At 37.1% G+C, this 20,555-nt stretch overlaps 1 protein-coding gene across 5 annotated transcripts in view; it reads left to right on the top strand.

Moving 5' to 3' along the window:
• PHKA1 (phosphorylase kinase regulatory subunit alpha 1) overlaps window positions 1–20,555 on the top strand; it is a 141,532-nt gene that overhangs the window by 50,694 nt on the left and 70,283 nt on the right. For all 5 annotated transcript variants that reach the window (XM_082377048.1, XM_082377046.1, XM_082377045.1 and 2 more), the window contains one exon: window positions 3,576–3,710. In XM_082377048.1, the coding sequence (XP_082233174.1) occupies window positions 3,576–3,710 (135 nt within the window). The remainder of the gene's footprint in view (window positions 1–3,575; window positions 3,711–20,555) is intronic.

Here is a 20,555-nt window from a genome sequence, read left to right as displayed (position 1 = left end):
TTTCAGCCTCATTCTTGGCCTGCTACTTTATGCTGGATAATCTTAATGTTCTGATCTTTGTCAATTTCCCAACCCCCCACCACAGTCTTACTTATATCTTCACCCAACCTTGCCTCCTTTTCTTGAGTCTCAGAAAAGCTGTTTTTTCTCCTCTTCAGCACCAACTCTTTCTTCTGATGCTTGATCCTATCCTCTTCCCTAGCCTTCCTAGAAACCTACTCTTTCTTATCATCTTCAAACTCTTCTCTGTTGGTTCTGATTTTTAATACATTGACATGTTCATCTCCCTCTAGTTATCCTATCCTTCCTTTCTCATCCAAACTTCCACTTCTTTACATTTCATTCATTCTGCAGTCCTTTACAACTAGCTTATCATTCCTCTGAAAGTGATTTTGCTTAAGTTATTGCCAAACTTGGTGGATATTTTTCAATCCACTTCTTAGTGGATCTTTCTTTTTCATTTGTTGTTTATGTTTCTGGAAACTCTTAACTTCCATGTCTTCTGTGATACCATACTCCCTTGGCTCTCCTTCAACCTAAGTTTTGTACTTTTCTGTCTCATTCTGGGCTTCCTCTTCTTCCCCTTGCCCCTTAACTGTTGGTATTCCTGGGAGTTTTGTCCGTAGCCCACTGCTCTCATTATTCAGAATATTTGTTATTGTCTCTCAGCCTCCTCCCATTCCTAACCTTTTCCCTTTTCCTGCCTCCTAACTTCTCCCCTCTGAGAAGATGACCTCACCTCCTATACCATAGAGAACATATAAGCCATGAGACAAGAACCCCTCACTCCCGCCCCCAGGCTTTTCATCATCTGCCCATATCTTATATGTTGAAATTTCTCAAGGTTATATTCTAGGTCCTTTTCTCTTCTTTTCTATATATTCTCTTTGACCCATCTCATCTCTTTCTATGCTAATGCCTCCTGAATATATCACATTCACTTTAAACTCAACATGTCTAAAATCAATCAGCTGCACTCTCCTAGTTCTACATCATCTGTGCCTGCTTTTCTCCCTATTTGCCTATGTCAGTAAATGGCACACTTTTCTCTCAGTTACACAAATAAACACATGTGGAATCATTCTCGGTATCTCTCCCTCTCTCATCTCCTACATTCAGTCAGTTAACAAGTCCCAATTTCTTTACCTTCTGAATAATTCAGAAATCCATCTAGTTTATCCAGTACCAATGTCATGATCCTAATGTAAGTAGTCAGCATCTCTTCCTTGCATTAATGCAATAAATTTTGAAGTGGTCTCCCTGTCTTCAGTGTAGGTCCACTACAGTATATCAGCTTATTCTTTAGTCATCAATATGAATATGTTCTTTTTAAGATGGTGATCTGGATATGCTATTCCCCTGATTACAACTCTGCAGGGGCTTCCTGTTGCCAACTTTCTTAACATGGCTTACAAGGCTCTTTATGATCTGCTCCCTGACCCCGCCTTCAGTGTCATTTCTCACCACTGCCGCTTCACACTCCATGCTCCTACTGTAAAGAACTTTTTATTATTCCTAGATCTGCCTTGTTCTCTGTTGCCCTTGAGCCTTTGTCTATGCTATTTCTTTTGTCTGGAACAGCTTCTCCCTTAATTTTACCTTCACTTTCACCAGAATAACTCCTATTCAGCACTCTAGCAAGACTCAGTGTCAATGTCATTTTCTCCAAGGATCATGTCTATCTTTGTATCCCTAGCATATGGCAGTACCTAGCACATAGGTGGTACCAAATAAGCATTTTCTACATACTTGATAAAACATAAACAAAAAGTTGAGTTGTTGGGGTTGAAAGTAGTCCTGGGACCCCAGAGTGTTGTTCATTTGCCTCTCCTTTAGTCCCCTTTACTCCTGCTACCAACTGCATTGCCCTCTGCAGAACCCTGAGGCTCAGGAGAATGCAATTTGGAAGTCATTACCCAAGGATAAAATACAAATTCCTTAAAGTGACGCACATGCTCTCCATGATGATCTATCCCCTATTTGCCTTTCCAGATTCATTTTGTTGGTGGTTGGTGGGGTGGTTGTTTGTTTCTTTTGTGTTTTTTTTCTGCTGTGCAAGGTATTTCATGCTACAGCAATATTGAAGTGTATGTAGTCCCCACCCCATCTCTTACACACACACACACACACACACACACACAACCACATTCTTTTCATTTTCATGTTTTATGATCATTCTGGATCTTCTACCTAAAATGTCTTTCTCCATTCCTATTCCCTTCTTTCTCCTGGCTAACTTATTTATTCTTTCAAATTCAGCTTGGACATCAGGAAGCCTTTTCTGAAACTTCCCCCTGCCAACTCCAGACTAGATAGGTGTCACTCTTGGGTGATCACACAATGTTCTGTGCATACATTTATTTACTTAGCAGGTTATTTTATAATCAGTTTATGTGTGTGTCACTTTCATTACACTGTGAGCTCCTTGAGGGAGAGACTAACATATTCATCTCTAAATCCCTAGTGCCTAGCATAGTACCTTACCATTTAAGTGCTTAGTAAATGTTTATTAATGAATGAATGGATGACCACATGTGTTTCCCTGGACTTTTGTCAACCCACTATTCTTCCTCTGTATATTTTCCCTGGAGAATCTTTGTTGTTTTCAGTTAGAAGTAATCAAGATGGTGTTATTTCCAGGGGACTCTGTAATCACCATACCCTGCATATTCTGCCCCAGACCACAGCAGCACAACAGCATGAGGTCCCCAAGATAGAAAAATACACAAAAGATAATGGCAAAGGAATGCAGAGTAGCACTTTGTTAACTAGGCTTTTGCCTCCAAAACTCAACAAATACAATACTTGTAAGCTGGAATGAACCAAATGACACCTTCGTTTTCTCATAAACCCAATTCAACATATCTAGCAGTACTAGAGGAGCAGGAATAGGGTGCATGTTTGCCCCTGGTGCTTAGCATTAAGCCAGCTGAGGCCCCATTCAGGTTATTGGCCCCCAGACAGGTTATCAGTCCCACAGAGGGAGAATAAACAGAAGAGTCAGTGAGGTGGCCTGGACTTCTCCCTTGTGAGTATGATTACCACTTCTGAGACATGAGTGTGAGAGGAAGAAAAGGGAGCTGTCCAGGTTTGGCAGGCTCTGAGTCTAGAGAAGTCTTATCTCCATCCCCCAAAACAACTACACAGAGTTTCAAATATGGTACCTCAATTCTTTATCCTGAATTTACCTTGCCTTCTACTGTTCTCTAGCTTTGAGCAATTCGTACCATTAGGGTGTTCTTTATTATCCTCATAATGCTGTCCCTGGTCTTTTTTTTTCTATTTAAACATAGAATCCCAGATATAAGTGAGTGTGGCATTCTCTAGAAGCACATAGGTATTTAGACAAAAAACAGAATTAAATATTCTAATCATGAAATCTTGTTTCCTTTTCCATTTAGATAATATCATTATGTACCAAGCATGATGATTGTTTCATCAAGTCTACAATAACTGTTAATTTCCTTACCTTCCTTTTGTTTTCCCTTCAAAAAAATATCGTGTGGCTCGAGAGATCTTCAGGTTCCTGTTGAAATAAAATTTTCTGTTGACCTCATCTTCTTTCTTTCCTATAGTTTCCATTCTAGCTGAGACAGAAGAAATCAAGGCCATTTTGAAGGACAAGGGAATTGATGTGGAGACCATTGCTGAGGTGCACCCCATCAGAGTACAACCAGCTTGTATTCTCAGCCACATTTATTCCAGCCTAGGTAAGGAGATTGGCCAGACTGCTAGAATCAAAGCATTATTGATACAGGCTGGTTTCCTTCCTTTTTATTTTTGTCTTGATCTTGTATTGCTTTGTTAAACTGCATCTGAAAAGGAATTTAGAGTCTCTGGAATCTAAGTTTCTAACCCTATATATCCTGAGCAGGCTTGATAATTTTCAGTGTGTTTTATGAACTCTTTGGTACAGAGGGCATGACTGTTATCAGGCAACATTGTATCTTCATTCCAAGTGTGTGCTTAACCAACTTGTTCTTCTCCCCTTTCTTGGGACCTATATTTCCATTTTGAAAAATGCTAACTTTATATACATTAATAGCCAAGGAACTTGTTTTTAGCTCTTTATACTTTGTCATGTAATGAATTAGTTGACAATATTTTAAAATTCCATTTCTTAATCTAATACTTATTTTTAATTAGTACTTATTTTTTTATTCAACTTATATATTAAATTTGGTGATAGACACATTAAACAAATTACTACAAGTTAAAAATTTATGCAAGTTACTACAAATTTCACATTAAGCAAATTACTACATTGTTAACTTTAAAAAAAAGGATGTGCAAAATTTCTAAACCACCCTTGTGGAAGGCTGAATAGTGGCCCCAAAAGATATTCAGGCCCTAATCCCTGGAACCTGTGAACATTACCATTTAAGGCAAAAGGGATTTTGTGGGTGTGATTAGGTTAAGGAGATTGAGATTGGTGGGGAGGATTATTTTGGATTATTCAGGTGGGCCCTAAGTATAATCACAAGTCTCCTTATAAGAGATACCGAGAGGGAGATCAGACTAGAGAAGTAAGAGATGTGATGACAGAAGCAAGTGATTAGAGTGATAAGGCTGTTAGCCTTATCCTATAGAAGCTGGAAGAGTCAAGGAACAGATTCTCCCCTGGAGCCTCCAGAAGCAACCAGCCCTGCTTGACAACTTGATTTTTATTTTAGTAGCCATAAGGCTCATTTTGGACTTCTGATCTCCAGAACTGTAAGAGTATAAGTGTATGTTGTTTTAAGCTACTAAGTTTATGTTATTTTGTTATAGCACCAATGGGAAATTAATACAATCTTAAATCAAGCCACAAAGTAAATTTATAAAGAATGTACCTTACATCGTAGATTGCCACTTACAAACCCTAGTTGTGTGTGTGTGTACTTTTTTTCTTCACCAAGAGTGGTCTGTTAGTAATTAAAGCCAAGCAAAATTTTGTCCAGCTCAAAACCAGCCTCCATCCCTTTTTACTAACACCTACTCCGAACACTCAACTTCTGTGGCAGTTACGTAGATCTAAATTGAGACGGAATCAACCAAGGAGGGAAGGACCAACAGTCAGAGCTGACTGTTCTTTTTTTTTTTTAACATCTTTATTGGAGTATAATTGCTTTACAATGGTGTGTTAGTTTCTGCTTTATAACAAAGTGAATCAGTTATACATATACATATGTTCCCATATCTCTTTCCTCTTGCGTCTCCCTCCCTCCCACCCTCCCTATCCCACCCCTCTAGGTGGTCACAAAGCCCCGAGATGATCTCCCTGTGCTATGTGGCTGCTTCCCACTAGCTATCTATTTTACGTTTGGTAGTGTATATATGTCCATGCCACTCTCTCACTTTGTCACAGCTTACCCTTCCCCCTCCCCATATCCTCAAGTCCATTCTCTAGTAGGTCTGTGTCTTTATTCCCGTCTTGCCACTAGGTTCTTCATGACCTTTTTTTTTTCCTTAGATTCCATATATATGTGTTAGCATACTGTATTCGTTTTTCTCTTTCTGACTTACTTCACTCTGTATGACAGACTCTAGGTCCATCCACCTCACTACAAATACCTCAATTTCGTTTCTTTTTACGGCTGAGTAATATTCCATTGTATATATGTGCCACATCTTCTTTATCCATTCATCCGATGATGGACACTTAGGTTGCTTCCATGTCCTGGCTATTGTAAATAGAGCTGCGATGAACATTTTGGTACATGACTTTTTGAATTACGGTTTTCTCAGGGTATATGCCCAGTAGTGGGATTGCTAGGTCGTATGGTAGTTCTATTTGTAGTTTTTTAAGGAACCTCCATACTGTTCTCCATAGTGGCTGTATCAATTTACATTCCCACCAACAGTGCAAGAGGGTTCCCTTTTCTCCACAACCTCTCCAGCATTTATTGTTTGTAGATTTTTTGATGATGGCCATTCTGACCGCTGTGAGATGATATCTCATTGTAGTTTTGATTTGCATTTCTCTAATGATTAATGATGTTGAGCATCCTTTCATGTGTTTGTTGGCAATCTGTATATCTTCTTTGGAGAAATGTCTATTTAGGTCTTCTGCCCATTTTTGGATTGGGTTCTTTGTTTTTTTGTTATTGAGCTGCATGAGCTTCTTGTAAATTTTGGAGATTAATCCTTTGTCAGTTGCTTCATTTGCAAATATTTTCTCCCATTCTGAGGGTTGTCTTTTGATCTTGTTTATGGTTTCCTTTGCTGTGCAAAAGCTTTGAAGTTTCATTAGGTCCCATTTGTTTATTTTTGTTTTTATTTCCATTTCTCTAGTAGGTGGGTCAAAAAGGATCTTGCTGTGATTTCTGTCATAGAGTGTTCTGCCTATGTTTTCCTCTAAGAGTTTGATAGTGTCTGGCCTTACATTTAGGTCTTTAATCCATTTTGAGTTTATTTTTGTGTATGGTGTTAGGGAATGTTCTAATTTCATACTTTTACATGTACCTGTCCAGTTTTCCCAGCACCACTTATTGAAGAGACTGTCTTTTCTCCACTGTATATGCTTGCCTCCTGTTTGCAGATGACATGATTCTATACATAGAGAATCCTAAAGATGCTACCAGAAAACTATTAGAGCTAATCAATGAATTTGGTAAAGTAGCAGGATACAAAATTAATGCACAGAAATCTCTTGCATTCCTATACACTAATGATGAAAAATCTGAAAGAGAAATTAAGAAAATACTCCCATTTACCATTGCAACAAAAAGAATAAAATATCTAGGAATAAACCTACCTAAGGAGATAAAAGACCTGTATGCAGAAAAGTATAAGACACTGATGAAAGAAATTAAAGATGATACAAATAGATGGAGAGATATACCATGTTCTTGGATTCGAAGAATCTACATTGTGAAAATGAGTGTACTACCCAAAGCAATCTGCAGACTCAGTGCAATCCCTATCAAACTACCAATGGCATTTTTCACAGAACTAGAACAAAAAATTTCACAATTTGTATGGAAACACAAAAGACCCCGAATAGCCAAAGCAATCTTGAGAATGAAAAATGGAGCTGGAGGAATCAGGCTCCCTGACTTCAGACTATACTACAAAGCTACAGTAATCAAGACAGTATGGTACTGGCCCAAAAAAGAAATATAGATCGATGGAACAGGATAGAAAGCCCAGAGATAAACCCATGCACATATGGTCACCTTATCTTTGATAAAGGAGGCAAGCATATACTGACTGTTCTTTCTCTTCCCTAGCACCCACATTTTATGCCAGCAGGACCTGAACTCCCAGAGCTATTAACATTGCATCTGGCTTTAGGAATATATGGATTTCCCCCACTCTTCCATTCTAGCTATAATGTAGAAAATCCCTTTTCTTTTTAATTTAAGTGCAAAGTTGGAAGTTCCTAAAGAAATTTTACCAGAAAATGGAAAACTAAAATAAAAACACATAGAAATTATCAAGTTTATTGAATATAGGTCTCAGGTCCTAATAAATAAAACCTAGCCACAGATTAGCTTGAATAGTACAAATTACTGGACCCCTGGTTCCCTCCACTGACTCAACCCTATTTGTGGTAAATGCCAAGTCAAGACTCTGAAACTTCTGAGATTAATTTGGGTTGATGCTTTACTAGGTGGGATGGGGTACCTCAGTCCTTTCAAGAACCTGCTTCCTGGGTTTTTTTAAATCTCCTTGGCTATTCCCTCTAGCCTCAGACTATAATGTACTCCTAGTCTCCAGATACCAGTCCCCTAGCACTAAATCTCTTGAAGTAAGGAAGGTATTTCTCTATCTAGCCCAAATCTTACTCCATGAATATTAGTTGATCTTGTAGTCACTATCTTCTTTACCCTTCTGAGAAGTCTCTATGGTTTGGGGTTTGTGCAAGTCCTATTGATGCCTTTGATGTGATTCTCTCTGGCTCTCACTTAAAAGTTGATACCTTTTACCCTTTTCTTCTTCACATCCATTGTTCTAAACTCAGCATAATCTTACTAGGATATAGGTAACTTCCAAGCTCTGGGACTTCATTCCTAGAATCTACCTGCATCACATCAGATCTCTCCAACAAACAGAAGCAAACTCCTTACTGACTACTTTTTCAAAGTCTACACTTTGTTTTGGGCCTCTTACTAAGTTATTATTTCCTAGCCAGAGAAAATAAGGACTGCTAGGTCTTCCAGACTTCAGTTTAATGAATGCACAAACATTTCAGGGACTCAAGTAACAAGTTATATTTATTTTCCAAACGTGCTCCTTCATTCGCTTCATTCATTCATTTTTTCATAAGGCTCTATTGCTTACTTTTATGTACCAGGCACTGGGCGTGATGCTGTGAGAGACATAGACATATAACCAAATAATTATAGTACAGTCTTATAAATGCTATAACAATGGCATTATGTACAAAGTACAGGAGAAAGAGAATAGATTTGTCTGGGAAGGTCAAGAAAGGCATGTTTTGATGATTTATAAAATGAGTGACTCTTCATAATTCTATTATTGCAATAATTTCACAATAGCAAAAATGCTTTTTTAAAAATTTATTTATTTATTTATTTATTTTTGGCTGCGTTGGGTCTTCGTTGCTGTGTGCAGGCTTTCTCTAGTTGTGGCGAGCAGGGGCTACTCTTCGTTGCGGTGCGTGGGCTTCTCATTGTGGTGGCTTCTCTTGTTGCAGAGCACGGGCTCTAGGCACCTGGGCTTCAGTAGTTGTGGCACGCAGGCTCAGTAGTTGTCGCTCATGGACTCTAGAGCTCAGGTTCAGTAGTTGTGGTGCCTGGGCTTAGTTGCTCCGTGGCATGTGGGATCTTCCCGGACCAGGGCTCGAGCCCATGTCCCCTGCATTGGCAGGCGGATTCTTAACCACTGCACCACCAGGGAAGCCCCAAAGTTGCTTTAAGGATATATTGAATGACAGCTGTAATTCCACCAAGGAAAACAGGCTATTTCTTCACCAAGTATGTTCACTTATATATGTTCCCAGAAGTGGGATTCTGTGCCTCACCTCAAACACTCAGTATTTCAGTTCCATAATATATTTTTTTTAATTTTTAAATATTATGTTGTTAATCAACTTTGGGAACATAAGAACTTTATAGGAGAGTGCTGTCAAAAACATGGTGGAGTGAAAAGCTACCTTTGTCTCTCCCCTTGAATCTACAACCAGTAAAACATCCACAACACAACGAAGGTGCCTTTGCCCAACACAACAGGATGCCAGAGAATTCCACACATCTGTACATCTAAAGGTGGGTGAACTGGAACACATAGAGGAGGCAGAACCAAGGGAACAGTGGAGTCGGTAACTGCAATCCCAGCCCTCTGACTGTGGCAGCTGAGCCCACAGCTTCAGAAAACCCAATAGCAGCAGGGGAAGCAGCACGCATGACTGTGCCTGCCAACACAGGTAACTTGGCAGCAGCAACAGTGGGGCCTGGGACCCCATCCCTCCAGTCACTGAGGAACCCACGACCCCAGACTCTGGCCCCCCTATTTGCATTGGCAGAGCCCCCAAGCCTGAGAGCACCAGACACAGTGGAGACATCTGTGCAACCCCAGCTTCCCCTCCCACACTGTTCCCCTCCCCCCACAGCAGAGCCTGTGTCTCAGGGGATCTCCCACAAAAGAGAATAGCCCACCATCCCAGTAATGACAACAGCTCTGGCAGAAGCAATGCAGCAATAAGCCTAGAGGCATAAGAAGCAACAGCAAAAGCACAGAGCCACACCTGTTACACATATGGTGGAGGCTGGAAAGTGCCAACTCTCAAATATAACCAGAGGTAGCTCAGGTGAGCGAAACCAAAAACTTGTGTGATAGCGCCACCTACTGGAAAGCAAAAGAAAGGATTGTAACTCCTAACCGGTCATTTAACTTCAAATGTGCCAGCAGAGGAACAATTCATCAAGCAATATGAAGAATCACAGTAACACTATATCACAAAAAGAAAATGGCAATTCTCCAGAAGCCAAACTTAAAGTCATGGAATATTGAGATCTAACTGATAGAGCCATCAAAATAGCCATCATGAAGAAACTCAATGAGATACAAGAAAACTCAGAAGGGCAGTGTCATGCGCTCAGGAATAAAATTAATGAACAGAAGGAATACTTTACCAAAAAGATTGAAACTCTAAAAAAGAACCAAACAGAAATTCTGGAGACGAGGAACACAATAAACAAGATGAAAATGCATTAGAAAGGATTGGAAACAAAGAAGACAATATGGAGGAGAGCATTAGTGAGCTCAAAGATAGAAACCTAGAAATCATACAAGTAGAAGAGGAAAGAGAAGTAAGACATATATAAAAAGAGGAAATCCTATGAGAGCTACACATCTCTTTTAGGAAAGGCAGCATTGGGATAATAGGTATCCCAGAAGGAGAAGAGAGGAAGAACAGCAGGGAGATTACTTAAAGAAACGATAGCTGAGATCTTCCCAAACTTGGGGAAGAAACTGGACAATCAAGTCTATGAAGCAATGAGAACAGCTAATTAAACTCATTGCAAATAGACCTTTTCCAAGACACATTAAAATTGTCAAAAGTTAATGACAGGGCTTCCCTGGTGGTGCAGTGGTTGAGAGTCTGCCTGCTAATGCAGGGGACACGGGTTTGAGCCCTGGTCTGGGAAGATCCCACATGCCGCGGAGCAACTAGGCCCGTGAGCCACAACTACTGAGCCTGCGCGTCTGGAGCCTGTGCTCCGCAACAAGATAGGCCACGATAGTGAGAGGCCCGTGCACCACGATGAAGAGTGGCCCCCGCTTGCCACAACTAGAGAAAGCCCTCACAGAAACGAAGACACAACACAACCAAAAATAAATAAATAAATAAATAAATTTAAAATATGGAGGAAAAAAAATCATTAAAAAAACATGACTTGATGTTTAAAAAAAAGTTAATGACAAAGAGGGGACTTCCCTAGTGGTGCAGTAGTGAAGACTCCATGCTCTCAATGCAGGGGGCCTGGGTTTGATCCCTGGTTAGGGAACTAGATCCCACATGCATGCCGCAACTAAGAGTTCACATGCTGCAACTAAGGAGGCATTGAGCAACAACTAAAGAGCCCTCCTGCTGCAACTAAGGAGCCTACGTGCTGCAACTAAGGAGCCCGCCTGCTGCAACTAAGACCCAGCACAACCAAATAAATACAATTTTTTTTTAAAAAGTTAATGACAAAGAATTTTAAAGGCAGCCGGGGAAAAAAGGATGGTACCCTACAAAGGAACCCCCATTAGGCTATCAGCAGATTTCTCAGCAGAAACCCTAACAACCAGGAGAGAGTGAAATGACATTTTCAAAATACTGAAAGAAAAACTGTTACCCCGGAATACTCTATCTAGCAAAATTATCATTCAGATATGAAGGAGAAATAAAGTCTTTCCCAGACAAAAGCTGAGGGAATTCATCAACACTAGACCTGCCTTACAAGAGATATTGAAAAGAGCTCTTCTACCAGAAACAAAATAGCAAAAATACACAAAACTTTAAGCAGGGTGATAAATAGAATCAGAAAACTGCAGCTCTTTATCAGAATAGATTTTTAAACACTATTATAAAGGTTAAAGGGAAAAAAAGAAAGCAGAAAAATAATTATAGCTATCTTATTTTGGTAACAAACCTACAACCATAAAAAGGGATAATTTGAGACAACAAAAACACTAAAAGGGGAGGAGGAAAAGGATGGAATTCATATAGGTGAGTGAACATAAGATGCTATCAGCAGAAAAAGGACTATTTTATCTATGAGAAATTTTATACAAACCTCAGGGTAACCACAAAAATAAACATAAAATACAGACACACACACACAAAGAAGAAACTGAGAAAAATATCACAGAAAACCATCAAACCAAAATGGCAAACAGAAACAAAAGGAAAAAGAAACAGTGGAGATATAGAGCTACCAGAAAACAAAAGATAAAATGGCAGTATTAAGTCCTCATCTATCAATAATCAGCCTAAATATAAATAAATTGAATTCACCAAATGACACACAGTGGCTGGATGGATTAAAAAACAAGACCCAACTATTTGCTGCCTCCAGAAGACACATCTCAACTCTAAAGACAAACATAGGCCAAAGGGAAGGGATGTAAAATGATATTCCAAGCAAATAGCAGCCAAATGAAGGCAGGTGTAGCCATATTCATATCAGATGGAATAAAGCCAAAAAAGGTAACAAGAAATAAAAATGGACAGTATATAATGATAAAAGGGACAGTTCATCAAAAGACATAACAGTGATTAGTATATACACACCTAACATAGGAGCACCAAAATATATAAAACAATTATTAACAGGCCTAAAGAGAGAAATTGACAGCAACACAATAATAGTAGGGGACTTTAACACCCCACTTACATCAGTGGTTAGATCATCCAGACAGAAAGTCAACAGGGAAACAACAGTCTTAAATGAAACTTTTGACCAGATGGATTTGATAGATTTGTACAGAACATTCCATCCAAATGCAGCAGAATATACATATCTTCTCAAGTGTACATGAAACTTTCTCAAGGATAGACCATATTTTGGGACACAAAACAAGTCTCAATAAATTTAAGAATATTGAAATCACATCAAGCATCTTTTCTGATGACAATGGAATGAAACTACAAATCAACTACAAGAAGAAAACTGGAAAAATCACAGATATGTGCAGAATGAACAACATCCTACTGAACAACTATTGGGGCAACGAAGAAATCAAAGGAGAAATCAAAAATTACTTGAAGACAAATGAAAATGAAAATACAACATACCAAAATCTATGGGATGCAGCAAAAGCTGGGAGGGAAGTTTATGGCAATACAGGCCTACCTCAAGAAACAAGAAAACCGAGCAGCACCAGAAACCAGAGCCCAGGCTCCAGGACCAAATGTTGGCCTGGGCCAGGAGCTGGACCCCCACAGACTCATAGGACCCTCAAAGAGCTGCTGCTGCCAGGGGAGTCACTGGAACTCAGATGTCCCATCCTAGTGTTACCTGGCCAGCTCTGAGGTGGGGCCTGACACAGTGGAAACCCCATCCCCTGCCCGCAGGTAGAGAAGAATTTTTTTAAAAAAAGAAACAAAACTCTCAGATAAACAGTCTAACCTTACACCTAAAGGAACTAGAAAAAGAAAAACAAAACCCAAGTTAATTGAAGGGAGGAAATAATAAAGATCAGAGTTGAAATAAATGAAATAGAGGCTAAAAAGGCAATAGGAAAGATCAATGAAACTAAGAGCTGTCTTTAAAAAGTTAAACAAAATCAACAAACCATTAGCTAGACTCACTAAGAAAAAAGGAGAGAAGGCCCTGATAAACAAATCAGAAGTGAAAGAGGATAAATAACAATGGATACCACAGAAGTACAAAGAATTATAAGAGAATATTATAAACAGCCATACACCAACAAATTGGACAACCTAGATGAAATGAACAAATTCTTAGAATTATACAACCTTCCAAGACCAAATCATGAAGAAATAGAAAACTTGAGTAGACCAAGTACTATTACAGAGATTGAAACAGTAATCAAAAAAGCTCCGCCAAAACAAAAGTCCAGGACCAGACAGCTTCACAGGTGAATTCTACCAAACATTCAAAGAAGATTTTATATCTATCCTTCTCAAACTATTCCCAAAAAATTGAAGGGAACACTTCCTAACTCATTTTACAAGGCCAACATCACTCTGATGTCAAAACCAGACAAAGACAACACAAAAAAAGATAATTACAGACCAGTATTTCTGTTAAATATAGATGCAAAAATCCCCAACAAAATATTAGCAAACCAAATTCAACATCTAAAGCAAACCAAATTCAACATCTAAAGGGTCATACACCATCCATGATCAAGTGGGATTTATTCCAGGGATGCAAGGATGGTTCACCATCTGTAGATCAATCAATGTGATACACCATATTAACAAAATGAAGGATTAAAAACCGTATTATCATCTCAATAGATGCAGAAAAAGCATTTGACAGAATTTAACCCTCATTCATGATAAAAACTCAATAAAGTGGGTATACCCGGAACATACCTCAACAAAATAAAGGTCATATATGACAAACCCACAGCTAACATCATACTCAGTGGTGAAAAATTGAAAGCTGTCTCTCTAAGATCAGGAACAAGACAAGGATGCCCACTCTTGCCACTCCTATTCAACATAGTATTAGAAGTCCTAGCCTGAGCAGTTAGGCAAGAAAAAGAAATAAAAGGCATCCAAATTGTAAAGGAAGAAGTAAAACTGTCACTATTTGCAGATGACATGATTTTATATATAGAGAACCCTAAAGACTCCACCAAAAAACTATTAGAAATAATAAATGAATACAGTAAAATTTCAGGATACAAAATCAAAATATAAATATCTGTTACATTCCTGTATGCTAACTATGAGCTAGCAGAAAGAGAAATTAAGAAACTAGGAATATGCTCAACATTGTTAATCATCAGAGACATGCAAATTAAAACCACAGTGAGATATCACCTCACACCTGTCAGAATGGCTATCAAAAAGAACACAAATAACAAATGTTGGCGAAAAGGGAACCCTTGTACACTGTTGGTGGGAATGTAAATTGGTGCAGCCATGTGGAAAACAATATGGAGGTTTCTCAAAAAACTAAAAATAGAACTACCATATGACCCAGCAATTCCACTCCTGGCTATATATCTGAAAAAAATGAAAATACTAATTTGAAAACATGCGTGCACCCCAATGCTCACATTCACAGCAGAAGTATTTACAGTAACCACGATATGGAAGCAACCTAAGTGTCCATCAACAGATGAATGGATAAAGAAGATGTATACACACAATGAAATACTACTCAGCCATATAAAAGAATGAAATTTTGCCATTTGCAACAACATGGATGGACTTGGAGGGTGTTGTGCTAAGTGAAATAAGTCAGACAGAGAAAGACAAATACTGTATGATACCACTTATATGAGGAATCTAAAAATACAACAAACTAGTGAGTATAACAAAAAAGAAACAGACTCACAGATATAGAGAACAAACTAGTGGTCAGCAGTAGGGAGAGGGAAGGGGGAAGGGGCACGACAGGGGTAAGGGATTCAGAAGTACAAACTACTATGTATAAAATAAATATACTACAAGGATATATTGTACAACACAGCGAATATAGCCAATATTTTATAATAACTATAAATTGAGTATAATCTTTAAAAATTGTGAATCACTATGTTGTACACCTGAAACATAATATTGTACATCAATTATACCTCAATAAAAATTTTGAAACACGATTTCTGGTGTATTGATAATTATTAAAATAATCCACTAAAATCTAAATACTGTACTCTGCTAACTTGATATCTACAATCATCCCTTTAAAAAATACATGAGCAAGATATTCAACAACAACAACAAAATGACAATATCTAGGAATTAACCAAGGAGGTAAAAGACCTATACAGTGAAAACTCTAAGACATTGTTGAAAGAAATTGAAGAAGAAACAAATAAATGGAAAGATATTCCATGCTCATGGATTGGAATAATTAACATTGTCAAAATGTCCTTATTAAGCAATCTACAGATTCAATGTAATCCTTATCCAAATCCCAAGGACATTTTTCACAGAAATAGAAGACAAAATTCTTAAATTTATATGGAACCACAAAAGGCCCCATGGAACCACAAAAGGCCCCAAATAGCCAAAGTAATCCTGAGAAAAAAGAGCAAAGCTGGAAGTATCACACTCCCTGATTTCAAACAGCAAAGCTGCAGTAATCAGAACAGCATGGTAATGGCAGAAAAACAGATACATAGATCAATGGAACAGAATTGAGAGTCCAGAAATACACCCATGCATATATGGGCAAGTAATTTATGACAAAAGAGCAAAGAACATACAATGGAGAAAGGATAGTATCTTCAATAAATGGTGTTGGGAAAACTGGACAGTCACATGAAAAAATATGAAACTAGACCACTGTCTTATACCATACACAAAAATTAACTCAAAATGGATTAAAGACTTGAATATAATATCTGCAACTGTAAAACTCCTTGAAGAAAACATTGGCAGTACACTCTTTGACATCAGTCTTACCCATTCTTTCTAGCTATGTCTCCTCAGGCAAGGGAAACAAAAACAAAAATAAACAAATGGGATTAACATTAAACTGAAAAGCTTCTGCACAGCAAAGGAAACCATCAATAAAATGAAAAGACAACCTACCAAATGGGAGAAGATATTTGCAAATGATATATCTGATGAGGGTTTAAAATCCAAAATATATAAAGAACTCATACAACTCAACAACCAACCTGATTAAAATGAGCAGAGGAACTGAATATACATTTTTCCAAGAAGACTTACAGATGGCCAATAGGCACATGAAAAGATGTTAAATATCACTAATTATTAAGGAAATGCAAGTCAAAACCACAAAGAGATATCACCTCATACTTGTAAGATTGGATGTTATAAAAAAGACAGGAATAGAATACTACTTAGCCATAAAAAAGATGAAACCTTGCCATTTGTGAAAACATGGATGGACCTTGAGGGTGTTATGCTAAGTGAAATAAGTCAGACAGAAGGAGAAACACTGTATGATTTCACTCATATGTGGAATATAAAAAAACTGTTAAACAAAAGCAAACATGTAGATACTGAGAACAGAGTAGTAGTTACCAGAGGAGAAGGGACTGGGGAGTAGGGGGTGTGAAATCAATGTTTCCTCAATAAAAAAAAAAGAACTTTATAAATATTAAACTCAAATCTTTCTGTAATGCTAATTCTTTTCTAATTTATTAGTGCACAGAGATACATTTTCATAGTTATGTTCAGTGTGTACATATTAACTTGTGCTGTTTTTTCACTTACTCTTTCATGTAAGTATTTCCACATGTTGAAAGAGCTATATATTCATCAAATTTAAATAATTGTTTCCTTATTATTGGATACTTGAATTGTTTTCCAAAATTTTATCCTTCTATGAATACCTTTTTATAGGCATTCATACATATACTCCTGTTTCCTTGGAGTATATTCTTAGAAAAAGGATTCTGGATAAAAGAGTATGAACAGCTTTTTAGCTCTTGTTACATGCTGCCAGATTATTCTTTAGAAAGACCAACCAATTTTTAGTGACATCAATAAATACAAAATATACCTTTTTATTAATATTTTTACTACCCCATCAATGTTGGGTTTTTATCATTTGCTTTTGTTAGATTAATAGTTTTAATACACATCAAGTTATTCTAGTTTCCTTTCTTTAATTCCCAGTGAGGGTATGTATTTTTTCATTTTTGCTTTACTTTTTTAAAAATTGTGTCTCCTATTGCTTGCATATCTATCAGGATCTGTACATTTTTGTATATATTTATCAATTCTTTATATTTTATTTAAGCTTTTGTCAATGAGGCTTGCAATGTATATATTTCCTATTCTATAACTTTCTTTTAGATAATTATTTTCTTGCCTTTGTACAACTTTTTCAACATCAGATACATCCATTTTATCAAGATGTATCTTTCATTTCTTTAGGAATTGTGAGTTTATCTCCTAGTTTCATTTGAATAGATATACTATTCTCATTCTCTCCAATTTTCACAAGTAGTAGGTTATCTGATTCTAAATTCCTATATACATGTTGACTGCAGGGAACTGGAAGATAGAGAAAAGTGCAAAAGAAAAGATAAAAATCTTTAAATTATAAATCTATAATTCTCCAGTCTCGGGAAACCACCATTTCCATTTTGGAGTGTTTGCTTCCAATCATTTTTTGTAAAGTAAATACACAATTGTATTTTGCAGCATAATATATGCTGAACCCTATTATATTTTCTTAAATAGCCCCCTACAACAGTATTTTAATATCTATGTTAGCATAATATCGTGAATTATTTTTTGGTCATATTGATGGTAAACTTTTTTTTCATAAAATAAATAGCCTTTTTTTTCTATTTACTTTGCACATTATCTACTTATATTCTTTTCCCATTCTTCTACTGGAAAATTGTCAGTTTCTTATTGGTTTATGCAAGATTTATTATCCATGAGAGATGCTAACACTTTGTCTTCCATATGTTATTGTAATATGTTGCTATTTTATTATTTGCCCTTTAATTTTACATTTGATTTTGATATAGAGAAGCTTTACATTTTTATGAAGTAAAATTTTCTCCTTTTTGATTTCTTTTTTGCTGTTATGCTCAGAAAGATCCATCCCTAGGTCAGCTACATTTTCACTGCATTTTCTCTTAGTTCTTTATGGTTACAATTTTACATGTAACTCTTAGTCTAGAATTTTAAGTTTAGTTTATCTTATGAGGTAAGAATTATAACTTGTTTGCCAAATACTTAGCCCATCTTTCCAGCACTGTTGATTGAATAGTTCATATAAACACTTTTTTGAAATGCCACCTTTATCATTTACTGTACATACATAGAATCACACAAGGATGTGTGTGTATGCTTCTGGTCTTACTTTTTGGTGATGTTGATCAGTTTCTCCTTTCCTAGTACCACAGTTTTTAAGTTATCATAGTTTCAGCCTCACCAATGATTAGAGAAATGTAAGGTAAAACAACAATGAAATATAAGGTTTTGCCTATCAATTTTATAAAAGCTAAGATTGATAATATCCAGTGCTGGTGATTATGTGGGGAAATGAACACTCTCAGCACTCCTGGTAGTAATGTAAATCAGAGGCAGTTTGGCATCACATATAAAAAATTGTAATGCCCATACCTTTGTCCAACAACTTACTTCTAGGAATCTATCCTATATAACACTCACATGAGTGCATAAGAATATATGTACAAAGATGTTCATTACAACATAATTTGCTGTATGGCAAAACAACATTTAGAAGCAACCTAATGTATATGAACAAGAATGGTTGAATTATGATATGTTGTGCCACATTTTAAAAGAATAAGGTAGACATTCAACTTCCAGCTATGTTGAAATAGCTTTTATCAGACTAAGCTTCATAGTAAGAACAACTACCCTGGATGGATTTTAAAAATGAAAGTGAATGAAGGCATCAGAAAGTAATTAAGACAGCCAAGACATGAGAAGCCAAAACCCTGGAGAGAAGAGGACCTTGGAGAAGTAAGCTCACCTCTCTCTGTGCACTCTCCTTTTGAGGCATTTGCTACTGCTTAAGCTGTGCTTGCATGGAGTGAGGGGCCAAGAAACCAAGCATAAAGTGGCAGTGCTAGGAAGACAGAAATTCCATTTCAGGACCTTTTTATGTAGAAGGGGCTATGATAAACACCTGAGGCTTTCAGTTGAATCCCTGAAGGATGGGCTACACCCTAAAAGTAAAGGCAAATCAGAAATAGACCATTTCTCGGAAAGTCTGAAACACAAAGCCTAAAACACAAATAAATGGAAATACATCCATGTTCATAGATTGGAAGAGTTAATATTGTTAAGACATCAATACTATCCAAAATGATTGACAGATTCAATACAATCCCTATCAAAAACCCAATGACATTTTTAGCAAAAATAGAAAAGTTCATCCTGAAATTCATATAGAATCTCAAGGGACCCCAAAACAATCTAGAAAAAGAACAAAAATGGAAAACCTACATTCCCTGATTTCATAACTTACAAAACTACAGTAATCAAAAGAGTGTAGTATTAGCATAAGGAAATCTGTAGAAAAATGGAATAAAATAGAAATCCCAGAAATAAACCCTTACAGATATGGTCAAATGATTTTTGACAAAGATGCCCAGTCCATTCATTGGGTAAAAGAACAGTCTTCTCAAGACATGGTGCTGGGAAAACTGGATATCCAGGTGCAAAAGAATGAAGTTGGACCCTTGCTTTACACCATATACAAAAATTAACTCAAAATGGATCAAAGTCCTAAACCCAAGAGCTAAAATTATAAAACTCTTAGAAGAGAATAGAGGGGAAAGCTTCATAACATTGGATTTGGCAATGATTTCTTGGAAATAACACCAAAAACACAGGCAACAAAAGAAAAATTAGATAAGTTAGACTTCATCAACATTTAAAACATGTGTCAGTGAGACCAGCTTGGTGCTTTGTGACCACCTAGAGGGGTGGGATAGAGAGGGTGGGAGGGAGACGCAAGAGGGAGGGGATATGGGGATATATGTATACGTATAGCTGACTCACTTTGTTATACAGCAGAAACTAACACAACATTGTAAAGCAACTATGCTCCAATAAAGATGTTAAAAAAAAACTTATGTGCATCAAAGGGCACCATCAAAAGAGTGAAAAGACAACCCATAGAATGAGAGAAAATATTTGCAGATCATATATCTGGCAAAGTGTTAATATCCAAAATGTATAAAGAACTCATACAACTCAACAACAAAAACCGAAGCAACCCCCCAAAATCATCTATAGATCCAATGCAGTCATATCAAAATTCCAATAGCATTTTTCACAGAAATAGAAATAACAATTCTAAAATTAATATGGAAACATGAAAGACTCCGTATAACCAAAGCAATCCTGATAAAGAAGAACAAGACTGAAGGCTTTAAACTTCCTGATTTCAAACTATATTACAAAACTATAGTAATCAAAAGGGTATGGTACTGGCATAAAAATAGAC

Source organism: Balaenoptera borealis (assembly GCF_965194805.1).
Source record: "Balaenoptera borealis genome assembly, chromosome: X".
NCBI lineage: Eukaryota > Metazoa > Chordata > Mammalia > Artiodactyla > Balaenopteridae > Balaenoptera > Balaenoptera borealis.
Note: the sequence above shows the minus strand (reverse complement) of the source record. Positions and strands in the feature narration are given on the sequence as shown.